Source organism: Salmo trutta, chromosome 21 (assembly GCF_901001165.1).
Source record: "Salmo trutta chromosome 21, fSalTru1.1, whole genome shotgun sequence".
Classification (NCBI taxonomy): Eukaryota; Metazoa; Chordata; class Actinopteri; order Salmoniformes; family Salmonidae; genus Salmo; species Salmo trutta.
The window spans coordinates 25400470-25422651 of record NC_042977.1 but is presented as its reverse complement, the minus strand read 5'-3'; the positions used below and the strand labels follow the sequence as shown (position 1 = coordinate 25422651).

At 40.7% G+C, this 22182-nt stretch overlaps 2 protein-coding genes across 2 annotated transcripts; one reads left to right on the top strand and one right to left on the bottom strand.

Annotated features, from left to right (window-relative positions):
- Window positions 1–1511: 1511 nt before the first annotated feature.
- c21h5orf22 (chromosome 21 C5orf22 homolog) lies at window positions 1512–9449 on the top strand. The gene is made up of 9 exons (XM_029704906.1): window positions 1512–1689; window positions 2294–2439; window positions 2683–2832; window positions 2965–3463; window positions 3659–3721; window positions 3850–3971; window positions 7146–7212; window positions 7514–7653; window positions 8167–9449. Exons 1-9 carry the CDS (start codon window positions 1621–1623, stop codon window positions 8312–8314), a joined length of 1404 nt encoding a protein of 467 aa, XP_029560766.1. The 5' UTR covers window positions 1512–1620; the 3' UTR covers window positions 8315–9449.
- An 8044-nt stretch (window positions 9450–17493) lies between these two features.
- Window positions 17494–20364, bottom strand: LOC115157781 (melanocortin receptor 4-like). Its single transcript, XM_029706212.1, has 4 exons — window positions 18987–20364; window positions 18037–18056; window positions 17749–17789; window positions 17494–17628 (listed from the first exon to the last, which is right to left on the bottom strand). Coding segments are annotated over exons 1-3 (990 nt in total). The 5' UTR covers window positions 19955–20364; the 3' UTR covers window positions 17494–17628; window positions 17749–17787.
- Between the last annotated feature and the right edge of the window lie 1818 nt (window positions 20365–22182).

The following is a 22182-nucleotide window of genomic DNA, read 5'->3' as shown; positions in this document are numbered from 1 at the left end:
CTGAGCCAGCCACCTCTTTGACAGGCAGTGTGTGAGAGCTGGAGAGATGAGTAACGTGCAGGAGATATACTGCTCAAAGGACAAGAAAATAACACACCTCACCAGTCTTACTCAGTCCTTACAGTCAAGAGTAGGAATAAAATGAGCAGAGTGCCAATTCAAAAACTATACTGCCATGGAAGTTTTTGAATTGGCACTCTCCTCATGTATCTCTGCTCTGCTGAGTTGTCTCCATTTCAAAAAAGGTTCATACAAGTCAATCCATTAGCAGAAAAGGTTGACACAAGTCAATCCAATTGCAAATGTGCTAAAGGTTTCTGCTGGCTATCAGCAACAGAGTTGGGGAGATTTGAAGTGAGATTTGAAACCCTTCCTAAGGTATTTAGCCTACAGGGGTACCATGCAGGCATAATATGTCTACCTGTATTGATTTTTTATGTAAGTAATTGATACCGGAGCGCCAAGTCTAGGTCCAAGAGGCTTCTAAACAGCTTCTGCCCCCAAGCCATAAGACTCCTGAACATCTAATAAAATAGCTACCCAGACTATTTGCTTTGTTCCCCCCCCCCCCCCCCCCCTACGCTGCTGCTACCCTGTTATTATCTATGCGTAGTCACTTTTAATAACTCTACCTACATCTACCTCAATTACCTCGACACCGGCGCCCCTGCACATTGACTCTTTACCGGTACCCCCTGTATATATAGAGCCTTGCTATTGTTATTTTACTGCTTATCTTTAAATATTTGTTACTTTTATCTCTTACTTTTTTAGGTATTTTCTTAAAACTGCATTGTTGGTTAAGGGCTTGTAAGTAAGCATTTCACTGTAAGGTCTACACCTGTTGTATTCGGCGCATGTGACAAATACAATTTGATTTGAAATAAGGCGATATTTATCAGAGCAGAGAGCACAACCCATTTGTTTCAAAGCCATGAGGAGCGGTCTGTGCAATTACAACATTCTTTATCGAAATGGACGTGGGAATAGGCTTGCAGTGACATTTTTGTTGTAGACTTAACTATCTGCCAAATCAATAATTCTGAGGCAGATAATAAAAGGTAAATGTTGGCATCAAAGCAAGCAGGAAAACGGCTCCATCAGAGTGGGCAGGGCTGCTGTCTCTCTGATCTCTAACCATGATGTAGATGAAGTTGTTTTGAGGATCAATGTAGAGAAAAGATCCAAACCTTATGAGTACAAAAACTAAAGTTGAAGACATTGTACTGACCAATAGAGGGCAGAATTGTACCAAATATATTTTAAAAAAATTGATAGTAGACTACTAATACTGTAGGCTGACTCGTAGGCTCCTACAACCGTTTTTCATGAGTTATAAATCGAGAGTAAAATATAAAAACTACCATTTTAATGGATGACATATGCTCCAACTATTCGACCGTGTTTCCAGTCGGTGTAAAAGAGACGGTGGACACAATCCTACCAATCACAAGCTGGCTTTCAAATACCAGCCAATAGAAAGTCAGACATATGAGAGAGAGGCGGTCGTGTTTGGGTTCTGTTTTCAGACAGGTGTCGCATGCAAACCTGAGTCTTCCTAGATAATATTTCAGAGATTATTTGAAATTTACCTAGTTCACAACAACATCGGACTGAAAAATGAATTGTCCGCCATTGAAAAGGGTTTATGCAGATTTGCCCGTATGGATCGTAGAAGACCACTGTGATGTAAGAACATTTAGCTAGCAGTAGCTATATTTAGCTAGCTAGAGTTAGCTACATTTGTGTAACATCTAACGTTATCTTGCTAGCTAGTTGCACACTGAAAAAATACAATGTATTCCCCATTTGAATGTCTCTACAATGGCGATCTACAGTACATCACTGTGCGATGCTACCTCACTTTCTCAAAATAGCAAATGCCCTAGCTGGCTAAGAGATCACATTACATTTTCTTAGCTAGCTGGCAAGCTAACGTTAGCTAGCTACTTTACTAAGGATTCATGCATGCTTACTCTATAATTGTGACTAGATCAGGTCTCCTTTCTGGTTTTGAACAATCAGGCTTTTGTTCCAGCCCAGCACCAACACATCAAATGCAATACTTTGTTTTCCAGACTGGAGATCATGATTTTTGTTGATTATTTGAAAGGTAACATTAGCTTAGTGCAGGAACAAAAGCCTGCACACTCAGTAGCTCTCCAGGACCCTCTGGGCTAGAAATAGATAGGTACCACTGACCCCCCCACCCAGTTTTGCTTGACATAGACACATTGTTTTAATTAATTTTGAGAATGTTTCTATCTTTTATCTGCTGCATTGTGTCCCTCAGGTGGTAAGTCCTATATATCGGGCTATAGCATCAAGGCACTTGCCGCTGAAGAACATCAAGATGGTCCATCTGGATTCCCACCCAGACCTCCTCATACCTGTCAATATGCCTGCAGATACTGTGTTTGACAAGGACTCCTTGCTCAGGTGGGATTACTGATGAACAGGGAGACTGGCCTGTACTGTACCGGCAAACATACTGTATGGACACGGACATGCCATCATCCCACATTTTATATATCCTTGAAATCTTTGTTTGCTAAGTTACCTCTTCAGGTAGCCTACAGCACAGACTAACATTCATTCAATTTCACTGAATAAATAGGGCATGACATGAACAGTATTAGCATATACATTACTCACTGATCATGTATTGTTATTTTTTTGTAGTGAGCTGAGCATTGAGAACTGGATCATGCCCATGGTATATGCTGGGCATGTGTCTCACGTGGCATGGCTCCATCCCTACTGGGCACAGCAGATCAAAGAAGGAGAGCACGTCTTTTCTGTGGGAAAAGACTCCTCCACAACCACCATCAGGTAATTAACCCACCTGACACGACACTGGTTTTGTTAGCCAATCACTTCCTGATTTTCTGGATTTCTTATACAGGAAGGTATGGTTTGAACCAAATACGTTTCTTATTTGTACTTTGTTTAATTTTGTTTCAGAGTTACAAGTAAGGACGATTACTTTTTAAGTGACGGCCTGTATGTTCCTCAGGATCAGCTGGAGAATCCTAAACCTCTGGGACTGAGTGTGGTCTTAGTGAACCCTGTGGCGTGTTGCCAGAGGAGAGACATGGAAAGGGACATTGAGAAGAGCTCTGCCAAAAGACCCAGGATAGAGAACAAGGGAGCTGGGGATGTGAATGATGCTCAACCCTCTGCTTCAGCTTCCAAGTCTGAAAGCAGCTCTAGTAGCTGTACTGACAGTGTTCAGCCACCAGGTGACAGTATAACCTCAGGGAGCAGCAGCAATGGCAACAACAGAGAAGAGGAAAAGGAACCACTCAAACAGCCTTGTTTGAAGACTGACAAGGATGAGGGTTCAATGACCTACGCAGTGAACAGCCTTCTCTCCGTTATCAAACAAACTGATCCATACATACTTGACATCGACCTTGATTTTTTCTCTTGTAAGAATCCTTTCAAGGAGATGTATACACAGGTAAAGGCAATTATTAGTTACCGTTGGATACCAGAGGCTTAACCTTCTCAAGAAAACATATACTGCTGAGATGTTGCAGATATCTTACTTAGAATCAGCAGAAGTGTTGTAAGATGTTTAGACATGTTGGTTTTTCCTTGGCATTCATGTCATGATTTGACGCCATCAGTTTTACTCCCCATCTGTATACCATAGGATGAGTACAATATTCTACAGGAGCTATACAGCTTCAGGAAGCCTAGAGAAGACCCAGATGAGGTGAGAGAAAATACTGTCTGTTCTGAAGGTGTTATGTGTGTCGGAAGGTGTGTCTGTATCAGAAGCATGTGGTGTTTCTCCCCTGCTGTACACTACGATAAAACTGTGTCATGTTGTGTTGTTTTCAGGAGGAGTTGACAGAGTGTGTGGAGAGACGTATCCGGCAGCTGGAGGATCTGGAGGCAGCATTTGCAGACCTGGTGGAGGATGATAGTGAGGAGACAGTCAGGCGCTGGGCTGCCAACCCTGGGTAGGGTAAATCTCCTCTACCTTCCTTACGGTATCTGGGCTGGCGATGCTGAGTTAATCTCCTGTACCTGCCAGGCAGTAACTTCTGCATCAGCCCAACTAGGCCTAATCCTCAGAACTCTTCTATCCTTAGAATCCTTCACTCAGCACTGGCCAGCTTAAAATTGGTACTGGAGAAAGATTAGATAAGATTGAGATCTACTTATGATTATTTCCCCACATATAGTCCCTTGAGAAAGTATTCACACCCCTTGACTTTTTCCACATTTTGTTGTGATACAGCCTGAATTTAAAATAAATTAAATTGAGATTTTGTCACTGGCCTACATACAATACCCCATAATGTCAAAGTTCAATTATGTTTTTAGATTTTAAAAAATTACACATTATTTAAAAATGAAAAGCTGAAATGTCTTGAGTCAATAAGTATTCAACCCCTAGAGAAAAAAAGAGGAAGGGAAGCGCTGCTAAGGTACACAATAGTAGATTTTGGTAGACCTAAGGTGTTCTTTGGTAAAAGGGGTCAATTGGTCATCAAAAAGAAAGTAGGACCAAGGCGCTCTTCATATCATTAATTTAAATGCCTTTATTTGTATGGCATGTTCAATAGAAACAAAGTTTACAAACTCTGACGTGTTTCGGCTGCTTGGCCTTCGTCATGGAGTACAAAGAAAGGACTTTGAACAGCTTTTTCCAATCAGCCCTGATTTGAAGAGGGAATGGCTCAGCATCAGAATGCCTAGAAAGGTAGTTCGAACCTTAAATATGACTGGGCAATGTGCCAAGAATAGGAGAGCCATCTATTCCATAGTACACTAGAACACAGCAAACATGGACAACAACATAACTGAGGGCAACGGAGCAAAATGTCCACTTGATGACAGCAAATGGACCTATCATGAGCCTACAGGAAAGGTGAGAAATCCATACCTACATTTAAACCAGGGTACTTAGTGGCCTGTAATTTGTAAATCCAAAAACGTTCTTTTTGGTTTAGCTGTCTAATTGAGGTGGGAACATGATCAATACCCATGGCTTGTAGGGAGGCAGGGTTGCCATGGTGTAAGTACTTGTAGTGCCTTGCCATGGTGTAGTCTTCATTGCCTACCAATGGGTATTGATCATGTTCCAGCCTCAATTAGAAAAGGGGACCGTCTTAAATAGCTAAACCAAAGGGAAAGTTTTTTGATTTACAAACTACAGGCCACTAAGTACCCTGGTTAAAATGAAGATATGGATTTCTCACCTTTCCTGTAGGGTTGTGATTAGGGATGCACAATATATCGGTGAACATATCAGAATCGGCCGATATTAGCTAAAATTGCCAACATCGGTATCGGCCCAATGTCTAGTTTAACGCCGATGTGCAAAACCGATGTCAAAGCTGATGTGCATACCTATATAAGGTAGGTACATGACGTAATGACGCCACGTAAAATGTTGCGCTACACGTGCAACACAGCATTCCTAACCTAGCCCACAATGTCTGCTGTGTGGATCGAGCAGTCAACAAATCGAGCAGTCATTTGAACAAGTAAGAAAATTTCAGCGAGACAACTCAAAGGCGAAATCCATTAACGCCAAGATAATGGAATTCATTCCCCTTGACAATCAACTGTTTTCTGTCATGGGTGATGTTGGCTTTCGTCGACCACCGGTACACATGTTGCAGTACCAGAGTTACACAGTAATAGCGTCACTGCTATTAGCTTTACGACATGCTATGGAACGCCGTTTGGGTCTTTACGTGTCAAAAACGATACACGTCATAACACTATTTGACGCATTAAATAAGCTTGTAATTTGACACGTCAAATAACAGGTCTGGTATAGAATGTTGTGTGTTATGAATTTGCACGTGCTAGCCAAGCGCCACCACTACTATCAGTAGCACTGTCAAAGCTGTACAAAAACAGTCTGCAAACAAGCACACACTGGCCACGAACGATGTGTTTACAATACCGCTTTGGTAATATGGCATTATTTGTTCGACCGCAACTTCTGGGGTAGCTAGCTAGTTTTATCTTACTTAGCTAGCACCAATACAACCAGCCTGAAAACAATAACCAGTAGAAACTGCAGTCATTTTCATTATTCTTAACAATGATTTAGGAATCTTTGTAAGTATTAGCTAGGTAGCCACTTGTTGTCTTTCTATTGAAAGCAGCTAGCTTGCTGCTCATTTTATAAGCAGCAAGCTAGCTTCATCTGGCTAGTGAAGCTCGACCGGACCAGGTTATGTGTTGTGAAGCTAGCCACAATAAGGATTAGGCACAATAGTGGAATTTGCGGTTTGCCTTCAAAATAAAAGTACCTCTTTGAAAGTGATGCAGAGGGTTACAATTGGTGTAATTATGCCATATGTAGACCAGATGATGTTAAACAAGGTTGGAATGTAAAGCAATGAAATGGGGTGTCAGTCTACTCGGTGACACCCACAGAACACAACTGTGAAGGCCAAATACACACTGGAGTTGCTTACCAAGAAGACATTGAATGTTCCTGAGTGGCCTAGTTACTGTTTTGACTTAAATTGTCTTGAAAATCTATGTGGTCTTGGAAATGGCTGTCTAGCAATGGTCAACAACCAACTTGACAGAGCTTGAATATTTTTTTTAAAGAATAATGTGCAAATAATGTACAATCCAGGTGTGCAAAGCTCTTAGAGACTTGCCCAGAAAGACTCACACCTGTAATCACTGCCAAAGGGGATTCTAACGTATTGACTCAGGGGTGTGAATACTTATGGAAGTGATATATTTCTGTACTTCATTTTCAATAAATTGGCAAACATTTAAACAAAAAACTTTGTTCTTATAGGGTATTGTGTGTAAATGGGTGAGCAAAACCAATTAATTGGATACATTTTTTTATTCAGGCTGTAACACAACAAAATGTGGAATAAGTCAATGGGTGTGAATACTTTCTAAGGGCACTGTAGATCTAGGCCTACCCTATATCTGCAGTGTCTTTCCCATCAACAACTGATATAGTACCTTTTATCCAAGTTTTCCTCTGGGGTTGATCACCTCTCTGTTGTCTGCCTCTCACACAGTCTGAATTAGGTTAGGCTGACATTAGGATATCGTTTTAGATAGAGAGATACTCTACAGGCGTGGTACTGTAGGGCTCTGCCTGGAGGTGATGATCTTCTTTTTTTTTCTCCTGTTTTTAGGATGACCTCTCTGGTCAAACTGGTGGGAAGCCTGCGGAGTCGAAATGAGGCTCCTGACTACGAAATGGTAAACAGATTTTTTCACCGACGTAGTCATCACCATTAGTGTGTTTTTTTTCCTACATTTCTAATTTCAGGGAAGGAAAATAAGATGAGGAAGAACATAATGTAGCACTAATTAACAGTTCGATTAGATCATTTAATATAGCCTGTCCCCTTAACAGCTAAAAGGGTTTTCTTTTTGCTCCCTGCCTCTTTCCAACCTTTTACTCTGAAAAGCACTATGATGATAAAAAGCTGGCTTTCATTATGTGGTTGGCTGACATTCTCTCCCTTCCTATGTGATGGTTATGATGATGATGATGAAGGTGCACCAGGCGGGGCTGACCTGTGACTACTCGGAGCTGCCCCACCACATCAGTAGTGAGGAGGAGGTTGAGAGACTGGTCCTGGCGGTGGAGCTCGTCCTGGAGGCCCTGCCGAAGCCCACCCTTGTCACTGTCTCCAGGTACGTCAGCGCCACTCACCCTCCCTGGAAAACAGCCATTTTACTTATTCAAAGAAAATGGGATTTGTAGCTTGCTGAAGGACATTGGACATGTAGCAAACGGTTTATTGTTGACAGCCATCAATTTATTTGCAAGTTCATGAAGTACTGACTCATTCAGTTAGTGTTTGTTAGCAAAGGCAGATGTCAAACATGTGAAAACGTACTCTTAACGCATATAGACACGGTTTGTTCTGCTACTAAGAAATTTGATCTAATCTTCAAATAATGCAGATCTTACATCAATTGACGCAAACACCTTAGTCATTGTATTTTCAGCAAAGTTGTTATTTTTCATGCAAAGCACAGTCAATTTAACAAAGTGTAATGACGCATCACCTTTGACTGGATGACATTGTTTTTGAATGACTGAATTACAAGATTCTGTTCAATCGTGTTACTGGGAAATTTGTACAGTTTGCATGTGTTATTGTACAATTTGACAGCTGATTGAATCACTGTTTTGTTTGGCAGATCCAGTCTGGATGAGTACTGCCCAACTGAACAGGTAAACTCCATCCAGAGTAGGATACTAGCCGTCCTGGAGTCTTTATATGGCTCGTTGGATGTCCATAAGGAGTACGAGACGACACCAGAGGACAACCTGCCCAAGGCATCATGATACAAATCATCGTAATTTGAGATGCATCCATCGAATTACTGACTTTCTCTCAGAAATCATGCACTGGTGTCAGTGTGAGGATTCAGCCTGAAGATACACACATGTACTAGTTTATTTGGAAGGCTTTAATCTCAAAGTATGAGTTAATGGTTGAAAATCAAGATAGCATGTCTACCTGCTCCTGTCATTTTAGTTTTTCTCAGGTAGGCAAATGTATCAAACATATCCATATTCACCTGACCATTGTTGTGAATCAGATACTGTACAATTTAAAGAGGACAGTTTTTATCATTTGTGTTCAGTTACTTGTTTGACACTTTCTTGCCATGTCCTGACTATTGGATGCAGGCATAATTCACTAAGTGAAAATTTGACTATGGAGCCATTTTACACTAAATGCACTGATTGCATTGGCAAATTGTTCAACTGTATCTGTAGGAATTTTTCATGAAATTAATATTATTTTTGTGCACGTATCTATTTCCCTTTGCTCATTTCGCAAATCTTTTCCCTTGATGCATTTCTTCAATACAATCTGAGGAAGTGTTGAGGACCCCTTTTTTAATATTTTTTTATTTGTTTTTTTTGTACTTCAAAGCAGCAAAGGAGTATGATTAGATCCTATCCTACCCCACCGACTTCGGTTTGTTTGCTCCATTGCCAGTTGCTTAGCAACTCTATTCAGTACTTTCACATTTTCATCTCACTGTTTGTACAAATGTATAAATAGATTTTTCTCTCAGTCAAGACTATTACATATTATTACAATACTTTAATGCCTTGGTTGTCAATGCAGAGTACAATTTGTCCCAACTACAGCACTGTCATTTTTAGTGTACAAGAATACCTATTCATGGTTGTACATGAATATATGACACTTCATTTAATGTTATTCTCATTTCATTCTTACAGATGCTCTCCATAATATTGTTCTAATTTTGAATGTCTTCCAAGGAAAGATAGGATACCCATCAGAGGAGGCTATATTTGTTGTCAAGAAATGTAATCTATTACATTTTCCATGGTTATAATAGACTCAATGGGATTATTTTGTTTCCTGTTTTAATACTGCCTGTGTTATTTTGAACAGTTTTGAAAAAATAATAATAATCACCCATGACAAATTGTCCAATTATAATATTCATAGATTTGCGTATGATATCTTCATGCATCCTGTGGGTTGGAATCAGCCTTTCATATTGCCTGGGGTAATTCACAACAGAAACACACACCGACTCAATTAAGAGGACATTGATGCGCCTCAAACATAATCATATGATTTTATTTTGGGGATTGCAGCCCACCATTTAAAAAATAATTTATACCACAGCATGATGTAGCCTATTACACACATCAAGAACATTCTGTGTGTGCACAATCTCTGCTATTTGATGATCCAATGGCTGCGTTTATGCAGGCAGCCCTATTGACACAACTTAGTCCTATACAACACCATTCAAAAGTTTGGACACACCTACTCATTCAAGGGTTTTTCTTTATTTTTTACTATTTTCTACATTGTAGAATAATAATGAAGACAAACTATGAAATAACACATATGGAATCATGTAGTAACCAAAAACAAATCAAAATATTTTGGAGATTCTTTAAAGTAGCCACCCTTTGCCTTTGACAGCTTTACACACACTTGGCATTCTCTCAACCAGCTTCACCTGGAATGCTTTTTCCTCAGACTTGAAGGAGTTCCCACATATGCTGAGCACTTGTTGGCTGCTTTTCTTTCATCTGCGGTCTAACTCATCCCAAACCATCTCAATTGTGTTGCGGTGGGGTGATTGTGGTCTCCTTGGTCAAATAGCGCATTGTCCTGTTGAAAAACAAATATTAGTCGCACTAAGCGCAAACCAGATGGGATGGTGTATTGCTGCAGAATGCTGTGGTAGCCATGCTGGTTAAGTGTGCCTAGAATTCTCAATAAATCACAGACAGTGTCACCAGCAAAGCACCATCACACCTCCTTCCCTATCCTTCACAGTGGGAACCACACATGCGGAGATCATCCATTCACCTACTCTGCATCTCAGACAGCGGTTGGAACCAAAAATCTCAAATTTGGACTAATCAGACCAAAGGACAGATTCCCACCAGTCTAATATCCATTGCTTGTGTTTCTTGGCCCAAGCAAGTCTCTTATTATTATTGTCCTTTAGTAGTGGTTTCTTTGCAGAAATTTGACCATGAAGTCCTGATTCACACAATCTCCTCTGAACAGTTGATGTTGAGATGTGTCTGTTACTTGAACTCTGTGAAGCATTTATTTGGGCTGCAATTTCTGAGGCTGGTAACTTTAATGACCTTATCCTCTGCAGCATAGGTAACTCTGGGTCTTCCTTTCCTGTGGCGGTCCTCATGAGACCCAGTTTCATCATACCGCAGTTTTTCAACTGCACTTGAAGAAACTTTCAAAGTTCTTGAAATGTTCTGTATTAACTGACCTTGATGTCTTAAAGTAATGATGGACTGTCATTTCTCTTTGCTTATTTGAGCGATTCTTGCCATAATATGGACTTGGTCTTTTACCAAATAGGGCTATCTTCTGTATACCACCCCTACCTTGTCACAACACAAATGATTGGCTCAAACACATTAAGGAAAGAAATTCCACAAATGTACTTTTAACAAGGCACACCTGTTAATTGAAATGTATTCCAGGTGACTACCTCAATGAAACTGGTTGAGAGAATGCCAAGAGTGTGCAAAGCTGTCATCAAGGCAGAGGGTGGCTACTTTGAAGAATCTCAAATATAAAATATATTTTGATTTGTTTAACACTTTTTTGGTTACTACATGATTCCATATGTGTTATGTCATAGATGTCTTCACTATTATTCTACAATGTTGAAAATAGCACAAATAAAGAAAAATCCTTGAATGAGTAGGTGTGTCCAAACTTTTGACTGGTACTATATATATATATATATATATATATATATATACACACACTGCTCAAAAAAATAAAGGAAACACTAAAATAACACATCCTAGATCTGAATGAATGTAATAATCTTATTAAATACTTTTTTCTTTACATAGTTTAATGTGCTGACAACAAAATCACACTAAAATAATCAATGGAAATCCAATTTATCCACCCATGGAGGTCTGGATTTGGAGTCACACTCAAAATTAAAGTGGAAAACCACACTACAGGCTGATCCAACTTTGATGTAATGTCCTTAAAACAAATCAAAATGAGGCTCAGTAGTGTGTGTGGCCTCCAAGTGCCTGTATGACCTCCCTACCATGCCTGGGCATGCTCCTGATGAGGTGGCGGATGGTCTCCTGAGGGATCTCCTCCTGGACTAAAGCATCCGCCAACTCCTGGACAGTCTGGTGCAACGTGGCGTTGGTGGATGGAGCGAGACATGATGTCCCAGATGTGCTCAATTGGATTCAGGTCTGGGTAACGGGCGGGCCAGTCCATAGCATCAATGCCTTCCTCTTGCAGGAACTGCTGACACACTCCAGCCACATGAGGTCTAGCATTGTCTTGCATTAGGAGGAACCCAGGGCCAACCGCACCAGCATATGGTCTCACAAGGTGTCTGAGGATCTCATCTCGGTACCTAATGGCAGTCAGGCTACCTCTGGCGAGCACATGGAGGGCTGTGTGGCCCCCCAAAGAAATGCCACCCCACACCATGACAGACCCAACGCCAAACCGGTCATGCTGGAGGATGTTGCAGGCAGCAGAACGTTCTCCACGGCGTCTCCAGATTCTGTCACGTCTGTCACATGTGCTCAGTGTGAACCTGCTTTCATCTGTGAAGAGCACAGGGCGCCAGTGGCGAATTTGCCAATCTTGGTGTTCTCTGGCAAATGTGAAACGTCCTGCACGGTGTTGGGCTGTAAGCACAACCCCACCTGTGGACGTCGGGCCCTCATACCAACCTCATGGAGTCTGTTTCTGACCGTTTGAGCAGACACATGCACATTTCTGGCCTGCTGGAGGTCATTTTGCAGGGCTCTGGCAGTGCTCCTCCTGCTCCTCCTTGCACAAAGGCGAAGGTAGCGGTCCTGCTGCTAGGTTGTTGCCCTCCTACGGCCTCCTCCACGTCTCCTGATGTACTGGCCTGTCTCCTGGTAGCGCCTCCATGCTCTGGACACTACGCTGACAGACACAGCAAACCTTCTTGCCACAGCTCGCATTGATGTGCCATCCTGGGTGAGCTGCACTACCTGAGCCACTTGTGTGGGTTGTAGACTCCGTCTCATGCTACCACTAGAGTGAAAGCACTGCCAGCATTCAAAAGTGACCAAAACATCAGCCAGGAAGCATAGGAACTGAGAAGTGGTCTGTGGTTACCACCTGCAGAACCACTCCTTTATTGGGATGTCTTGCTAATTGCCTATAATTTCCACCTGTTGTCTATTCCATTTGCACAACAGCATGTGAAATGTATTGTCAATCAGTGTTGCTTCCTAAGTGGACAGTTTGATTTCACAGAAGTGTGATTGACTTGGAGTTACATTGTGTTGTTTAAGTGTTCCCTTTATTTTTTTGAGCAGTATATATATATATATATGATATTCTTTTGTGTGCAGTCATATTCAAGACCATTTCAACAACTTAAGCCATTGAAATGAACCTACACAGTGAGTGAACCACATTTTTATTCTCTACCATATCAACTCTGATACTTCCTTCACACTGTTTGTGTGCCCAGTGGGTCATTGTCCATCACAGACATAACCTTGATGCTTTGTCACGTTTGTCGTCGGTGAAGGAGGACCAAAACGCAGCAGGTATGTGCAGGCTCATCTTGACTTTTATTAACTATCAAAAATGAACACCCAAAATAACAAACAGAATTACGATCGCCAAAAAACAGTCTGGTAAGGCCCAAGGCTACACACAGAACAATCTCCCAGAAAATACAAGACAAACACACCCAACTAATATAGGACTTCCAATCAAAGGCAACACCAAACAGCTGCCTTCAATTGGAAGTCCAACCCCAATTAACTCAACATAGAACCACACACACTAGACTAAACATAGAAATACATGAAAACCAAACAGTGCCCAAAAACCCCGGAATACTTATTCAAACACCCTTTTAACAAACACACCACCCTGAACCACATAAAACAAATACCCTCTGCCACGTCCTGACCAAACTACAATACTAAGTAACCCTTATACTGGCCAGGACGTGACATGCTTCCCTCAACGGGACTCAGACCAGTGTTCTGTATCCTGTATGCAGAGCGCTATCCCATTGTAAAGGATGGTGTTGGACCGAACAATGAGATGGGCCTCCGTGCTTAGCCTACTGATGCCCCAAACCAAGGCGGTTGGATCTTGACACCTTCCCTCTGACTGGCATGTCTTGGCTGCCATGGGTGGGATCAGGAAGGCTTCACCATCCAAAACAATTAGGTTGACCAACCTATTGAATACGCTCCAGTGATGCCTGCAAAGAAGTGTACTGTCTGGAGAGTGGAGTCAGTGGAACATGAAAAGTAGTTATGTGCAAGAAAGGGATCTCAAATGGGTTGTGAGACCCAAGGTGTGCTAGAAATGTGTAATGTGTGAATTGTTATAACAACCTTTGCAAACAGAGTAAACAAGACTTTTCTGTGTTAAAGCAGAGCTAGAACAGCTAATACGAGTTGCATCCCCAACAGAGCAGGTCTGTGAGAACCTTCAGAGATGAGTCAGCGACCTCCAAATATTCAAGTTATGTAACCTTTTTTTAATGCACCTGGAGTCAGTTGGGTATAGTGGTTGGCTTTAAAGAGCATAATTGTTTTGTGCCTTTAAACATTTTTCTGACTGACACCCACTTCCTTTTTTTCTCATGTATGTTGTGCAGTCTGTCAGCCGTTGTTAAATAATGTAAAGTAAACTGAGGATGTATCACACTACTGCACTAATAGGAGCCTCCCCACTGGGCACAGACGTCAATTCAATGTCTATTCCACGTGGGTCATTTTTTATTTTTTTATTTCAGCCCCCGATGTTCATCTATGAGGGGAGATGTCTTCATAAATGAATAAAAGATTGGAAAATAATTTACTTAAATAGGCTAATGGATTGATTAAAAAACCTAGGCCTACATGTTCTGTTAATAAGAGCCCGAGGATGGCCAACAAGGCCCATTAAAACATGGCTCTTTATGAAGCTAAATGATCCTTAGTATGACCTTCTTAAAACAATTCCACATAGCTTAGTAGAACCCCCCCCCCCCCCCCCCCCCCCTGGCTTAGACACAGCTTAGACTGTAGAGGGTTAAAGCATGGCTCATTATGTCTTTCCAGTGCCTAACTCCACATCATCAATATACACTGTAGCTTTCAGCTCCTGCTCTGAAGGGAATTATGTCAAAAGCCACCTGTTCATTTATCCTGGCTGATACCTAGAACAGAGCTGCCTGGCTCCCTGACAGTTTTCAGTGAAGTGTGTTATTGTCAATACGAGGAACCAACTAAATAACTAACATCAAAAGCAACAGATCAACAGAACATGTATCTCTTCCTGTATCTCTTGCTGTATCATTCCCAGTACAGCTAACTGGCTGACATTACAGGAACTAGCCTACTAGACCAATGCTTTGCAGTTCCAGTTTTTAAACCATTCCATCAAGTGAAATGACCCCTATAACATTGGAATAGATTGTGAATTGTGTTAGTTTCCCTGTGCTGGATGATGGATTGGGTAAGAGTATCAAAAGACATCTGGGATATTGGCAACCACGCTATGGCACTAGCAAGCAAGCTACAACCTGGGAAGAAGTAGAAATCTTGGTTAGATTTCATTTGCAACCTCGAAAGGTTTAATCCTCAAAACACATTGCTTTATTGTCCTCAATTCGTTCCACACTAAAATAGGCAATAAATGGCAATAGGGGAGAGTGGGGTAAGTTGACCTTCATGAAAAAATACTATTTAAATAATACTCTTCACTACAACACAAAACTTACTGGTTTTACTACTTGATTTATATTGAGATGTGTAGTAAACCAGTAGTAATTTATGTATTAACTGAAATAGTAATGAGTGATAAATTGGGAGGATTCACTACTGAACACTACAGTGCCTTCAGAAGTATTCACACCCCTTGACTTTTTCCACATTTTGTTGTGTTACAGCCTGAATTTAAAATTGATTAAATTGAGATTTTTGTCACTGGACTACACACAATACCCAATAATGTCAAAGTGGAATTATGTTTTTTACGAAAGGAAGGAAAACGCACAGGGAATTCACCATGAGGTCAATGGTGACTTTTAAACAGTAACAGAGTTTAGTGTCTGTGATAGGAGAAAACTGAGGATGGATCAACAACATTGTAGTTACTCCACAATACTAACCTAATTGACAGACTGTAAGAAGGAAGCTTGTACAGAATAAAAAATATTCCAAAACATGCATCCTGTTTGCAACAAGGCACTAAAGTAATACTGCCAAAAATGTTTTGTCCTGAATATAAAGTGTTATGTTTGGGGCAAATCCAATACAACATATTACTTAGTACCACTCTCCAATTTTTCAAGCAAAATGGTGGCTGCATCATGTTATGGGCATGCTTGTAATCGTTAAGGAATAGGGAGTTTTTTAGGAAAAAAAGCTAAGCACAGGCAAAATTCTAGAGGAATACCTGGTTCAGTCTGCTTTCCACCAGACACTGGGAGATTAATTCACCATTTAGCAGGACAATAACCTTAAACACAAGGCAAAATCTACACTTGCTTACCAAGTAGACTTGTGAATGTTCTTGAGTGGCCAAGTTACAGTTTCGATTTAAATCTACTTGAAAATCTAAGGCAAGACATGAACATTTTTGTTTAGCAATGAGCTTGAAGAATTGTTTTAATAATAAATGTTGCACAATCCAGGTGTGAAAAGCACTTACAGACCCAGAAAGACTCAGAGCTGTAATCGCTGCCAAATGTGATTTTAATATGTATTGACTCAGGGGGGTGAATACTTATTTAAACAAGATGTATTATTGTTTGTTTTTTTCATAGTTTTTTTTAATGTTATATGTTATTAAAAAAAATCCACTTTGACATTGTAGAGTATTTTGTATAGATTGTTGACAAAAAAATGACAACTAAATCCATTTTAATCCCACTTTGTAACACAACAAAATGTCAAGGGGTGTGAATATTTTCTGAAGGAACTGTACCTATTTCCTATTAACATCATAATTCTCCCTTAATGACTACTGTGTAACTACTGAGCTTTTGGGTATCTACTACTTAAAACCTACACAATTCCTACACATTCACTATTGAATTACTACGTAATGCCTACCCATTACTGCTGTATGTCTACTCAATCCCCATTAAATTAATACTGCCATTTGTGTGTGTAGTGTTGTGTCACTATTGATCCCAACAGAATTGCTCCAGATACTTTTTCATTTCCCCCTTAAACCCCTTGAATTACTATTGAAAACTGACACATTTTCTACTGTTTGTCTATTCAAAATCACTGTTGACATCTTTTTTCACTACTGTGTCACTAACGTTACTAGCAGTGGTGGGAAAAGTACTCAAAAGTCATACTGTAGTAAAAGTAAAGATACCTTAATAGAAAATGACTCAAGTAAAAGTGAAAGTCACCCAGTAAAATACTACTTGATTAAAAGTCTAAAAGTATGTGGTTCTAAATATACTTAAGTATCAACAGTAAATGTAAATGCTAAAATGTACTTAAGTATCAAAAGTAAAAGTATTAATCATTTCAAATTCCTTATATTAATGCAAACCAGACAGCACAATCTTGTTTTTTATTTTATTTACGGATAGCCAAGGAAACACTACAACACTAATTTACAAACAGAACGTTGAGTTTAGTGTGTCCACCAGATCAGAGGCAGAAGGGATGAACAGGGATTTTCTCTTGATAAGTACGTGAATTGGACCATTTTCCTGTCAAAATGTAACAAGTACTTTTGGGTGTCAGGGAAAATGTATGGAGTAAAAGTACATTATTTTCTTTAGGAAGGTAGTGAAGTAAAAGTAGAAGTTGTCAAAAATAATAAATACTAAAGTAAAGTACAGATACCCAAAAAAACTACTTAAGTAGTACTTTAAAGTATTTTTATTTAAGTACTTTACACCACTGGTTACTAGACTAGTGCACATGCTATTTCCTCAAGTTATTAACTGTAGTTATATAATCATACAATAAATAATAAGCTTATACAAACGTAATTGCATTTTTTTATTTAAATTAATTACATATTCAATTACATTTTTACTCTTTTGTTAATCCCTTTGCGGCCTTGTCTTCATTCAGATTCTCTTTCGCGTTGCAGCCACATTTCTCCACCACTTAACCTTTTAGAAAATGAAAACAAGCAAAAGAGACAACCAATTATAAGCCATTATTCATCATCTGCTAATAAAGGTCACATAAGACAACACAGAAAAACATTTGATAAACAATGTTAATCTTACAAACAATGGCCTCCAGTCTTCTTACAGTATGTCGAGGGCCTCTTTGGCAACAGGTCAAAAGAGGTAAGTAGAATGGGTAAGTATAACAATATGAACATACTGTACATTTGCATACAAACACACATACGTATTAGCTAGCATGACGAAAAATACAGGCTACATAGCTACAGTCCACTTCAATAGGGCTAACAAACAAGGCCATTTTGGCTAGCAATCTTTTTCATCTGTTAAAAAGTTATATAAATTACATTAAAGTATTTATAAAACATAAAGGAAAGTTAAACTTACAGATGGTGCCGGCATAAGGGCTATGAAAGACAGGATGATGAAGGATGGAAGATGATTACATTCAGGATTGTCAAAAACAGTAGATAGCTAACAACAACCAAACTACTTCCTGTTTTGTCTCCTGCGGTCGCGAAAACATTGTGTAGAAAAGCTGTAGTTTTTTTACTACTTATTTACTACTAACATTAAGTAGTAAAAATCTCTACCTGATTACTACTAGAAACACTACTACTGTTTTCCTACTGAACACTACAAAATTCTACTTGTGTATCTTGAGTAGTGCATAAACTACACATTCACTACACAATCCCTACAAGTCTTTACATAGTCACTACTGTAACTCATGCAAGTAGTAAAATTTCATTTAAAAAACAGATACAAAAATACACCTTATGGAACAGCGGGGCTGTGAAACAACACAAACATAGGCACAGAGACATGCATACAAACACACGATAACATACACACTATACACACACACATACACATGGATTTTGTGTTGTAGATATGTGGTAGTAGAGTAGGGGCCTAAGGACACACACTTAATATGTTGTGAAATCTGTTGTGAATGTATTGTAATGTTTTTAAAAATGTATAACTGCCTTCATTTTGATGGACCCCACGAAGAGTAGCTGTTGTCTTGGCAGCAGCTAAAGGGGATCCATAATAAATACAAATACTGCACGAATAGGTTTTGTGTAGTAATTCAGTTGTACTTTTTCATGAGGGTGAGCCAAAGGGGTAAATTGAGCCACCCTTGGTTTCTAGGAAACCATACACAAAATTAATAATTTGACCAAATATTTAGGAAGAGGTCATAATTTCATGAAGTCTGTGAAGGAAGAAACTGTTCACATTCTCCCTAAACAGTTCACATGCAGTATCCCCATAAGATTCAGTATCTGCTGGGAATTTCACACAGAGAGACACACAGAGAGGCGAGACCATACCAACAGCAGAAGATCTCCTTGAAGGTTTTCCTCATCTCCTGGCTCCTGAAGGCGTAGATCAGCGGGTCAATGACAGAGTTACACATGATGAGGATGAGGTACATGTTAAAGTGGGTCATGAAGCACACGCAGTAGGGGTTCCTGGGGCAGGAGATCATGAGGATGAGGTGGAGGAAGAAAGGAGCCCAGCACACTATGAACACCCCTAAGAGGATAGTGAGGGTGATGGCCCCCTTCATGTTGGCTGCCTGCCAGATGGGGCCGTTGCCCGGCAGAACGGCGATCCTCTTCATGTGCCGGCGTGCCAGCATGAACATGTGGACGTACAGCGAGGCCATGAGCACCAGCATGCTGAAGAACATGATGATAAGGCAGATAAGGACAGTAGTGCTCTCCGAGTAGACGATGAAGAGGACGCCCGACACGGTGCATAAGGTCCAGATGCTGGTGATGATGGCGGCGGCCCGGCGCGTGGTCATGATGTTGTGGTAGCGCAGCGCGTAGAAGATGGTCACGTAACGGTCCACGGCGATGGCCAGTAGGCTCCAGATAGACGCCAGCAGGGAACTACAGATCATGGAGTCAAACACGTTGTCCATGCTCTTGATCACGCCGCCACCAATCCCCAGATTTCCGTCGGTGATCGTTGCCATAACGATGGTCTCAGTGGCGTTGGAGACGCTGACCAGCATGTCGGCCATGGCCAGGGAACAGATGAAGAAGTACATGGGAGAGTGCAGATTCTTGTTCTTAATGATGGCGGCGATGACCAGGATGTTCTCCAGCAGGCTGACGATGCCCAGCGTGAGGAAGACCTCGGTGGAGATGAGCAGCTGCTCATAACACCCAGACGAACCATGGTGTCTCTCCGCCCCGGCCTGGTGCTGCTGATGGCTAAGAGGTGTAGCTCCAGAGCTGTGGTTCCATAGGTGAAATGATCCATGGTGATGCTGGTGCGTGGCATTCATTGTTTGTGTAGGATCTCTTCAGTCAGTACTCTTCAGTTTACTTCTTTCTTCATTATTCCCTTAATCCGTCTAGAGGGTTTCTGTGCATAATGAGGAGCTGCTTACTTCAAGCTCCAGCTTTGAATGCCATGCAGACACTGGGCAGTGAAGTAAAGTCTGAGACACTGGGAGGTAGTCTGATACGTGATCACAGGCGCTCTCTTCTGGCACTTCTGGCACTGACTCTACAGGCAGGAAAGCCTTATCATCCTCTGGTCTCACGCTGACATCTATTTACCACAGCTTCAGCCAGAGGTCTCCGAGAAAGAGAGCGCGGAGAGAGCAGAGAAAGAGAAAGAGAGAGGTGGACGCGAGAGAAGGACATTGAGAGAGAAAGAGAGAGAAACAGGCAGGGAGGCAGAAATTGTGAAGAATAGATGGAGAGAGGCTGAATGAGGGTGTGTGTCTGTGAGTGAGTCCCTAGAGTTTGAGTCACTAACTGAAAGAAAATATATTAAAGCACAGATAGCCAGCTAGAGCTTCACTTAACAGAATCATTCTCACTTTTCCTATAGACACCCCTCAGCACTCTCATCCCTGACTCCTCCCCGTCTCTCAGCCAATGGGGGAGTGTTTACAAGGGTGGGAATCACATCTGGAGTGTGCTCTTGGTCTGAGAGAGGTATTAATAGCCCTGCCCTGCTGCACCTCACTTCAGCACATACAGATTGTCTTGTAGCATGTGTCAATTTAATTCATCTAATTGATGGTTTTATTAATGTCAGAAATGTGAATCTTGATCGAGGTCTTTTGAAAAGCATTCACAGGGGTGATTTACGTAAGTGTATCAATAACATTTAGGAACTGTATCCTATCTACCACTATGTTTCAAGCAATCAGATCTACTGGACATGCTCTGTAGCCTTGTCATTCATCCCCAGCTGCTGAATATATTGCAACCTCCCCATTTGTCCTAAAATGAACACACCTGGGTCGTCCAACGAAAAGAGTGCCTTTTGCATTCCTTTGATATTTTAAGTAGAAATTGTGCACCAATTTAACATTTTAAAACTGCTATATTAAATGAAGTGCCCTTTAATATAGACCACATGGAGAGAAGGCTTGCTGGAGTTTCAAAATACTTAATCAACCCTGTGTCACTTCTACGAAGATTTCAATCCACTTAATCTGAAAAGTTCACCGTCATTGTAAAGCACTAGTTGTTTTGTTGCTTTGACAAAGCCATTTCTGAAGAGAATTATTTATTTAATGTGATTAGTGATTCATTTACGTACTGTATGTCCCTCATTTTAATGTGAACACTGTTACGTGAACTGAACTCTCATTTTAATCTGGTGAAACGATTGCTTTTTAAATATTTACTTCAATACAAAACATTGACCATTTAATCATAGTGTAAAAGCAGATATGCTGGTTCTACTCTTTTTGGCCATTTTCTGGTGTTTGTCATGGAAAACTGAGCTGGTCAAGCACAACACATCAATCCTGTTACCCATAGATAGACAGGCTAGAAATGTTTAGCAATTACATTTTTTTGCATTCAGTTGCCGCTCCCTGTTGCACACAACAAGCTTCCATTCCCCCTGTCATGAGGGGATTTATGGCTGATTTACGATTAATCGTCAACCCTGTTACTTCATTTGGCACTTAATAGGCTCTTACTACAGGCATGTTTTTATTTAACCTCGAGATGGGATGACGTGTTTTTTTTATGTTGTTAATGAAGAACATGTGCTCTTCATGACAGAAGGTTAAAATTAGGTATTTCATTCTCAAGTGGATAGTCTTCTTTTTTTTACCACGTTACACTTCTCAAAAGGCACCGAATTGGTGGAACTGTCGAAGCCTCCCAGGGCTTTAGGCTAGCTTCCTGGCCTATCGATCACACCTCTAGGTGTTTGAAAAACACACATGCATGCACACACACACACACAAATACATACACCAGCTTAGGACAGGACATAATCGACATCACCCCATCCCCTGGGCTGAAAAGAAGCAGATGTTTTTGTTTAGGTGAGCAGTTTGTTCTCACGTCTTATATCAGTCTGAATCAATAAGAGATATTGTTGGAAGTTACTGTATGCACCAAGCACAAGCAGACAAACAACATCAAATGAAAATAAAATCACATGTTATTTGTCACGTACACAGTTTTACAGCATGTATGAAAAGTGCAGTTTAATGCTTGTGTGCTAGCTCGCTCAACATTGCAGTACAATAACCAA

Coding starts and splice junctions, on each gene's coding strand:
- c21h5orf22 (XM_029704906.1), top strand. CDS start 1,621: ATGAATTGTCCGCCATTGAAAAGGGTTTATGCAGATTTGCCCGTATGG. Junction 2,440..2,682: donor GACAAGGACTCCTTGCTCAG/GTGGGATTACTG, acceptor ATTTTTTTGTAG/TGAGCTGAGCATTGAGAACT. Junction 7,654..8,166: donor ACCCTTGTCACTGTCTCCAG/GTACGTCAGCGC, acceptor TTTGTTTGGCAG/ATCCAGTCTGGATGAGTACT.
- LOC115157781 (XM_029706212.1), bottom strand. CDS start 19,954: ATGAATGCCACGCACCAGCATCACCATGGATCATTTCACCTATGGAAC. Junction 18,057..18,986: donor AAGGAGATCTTCTGCTGTTG/GTATGGTCTCGC, acceptor TGTCTTTCATAG/CCCTTATGCCGGCACCATCT.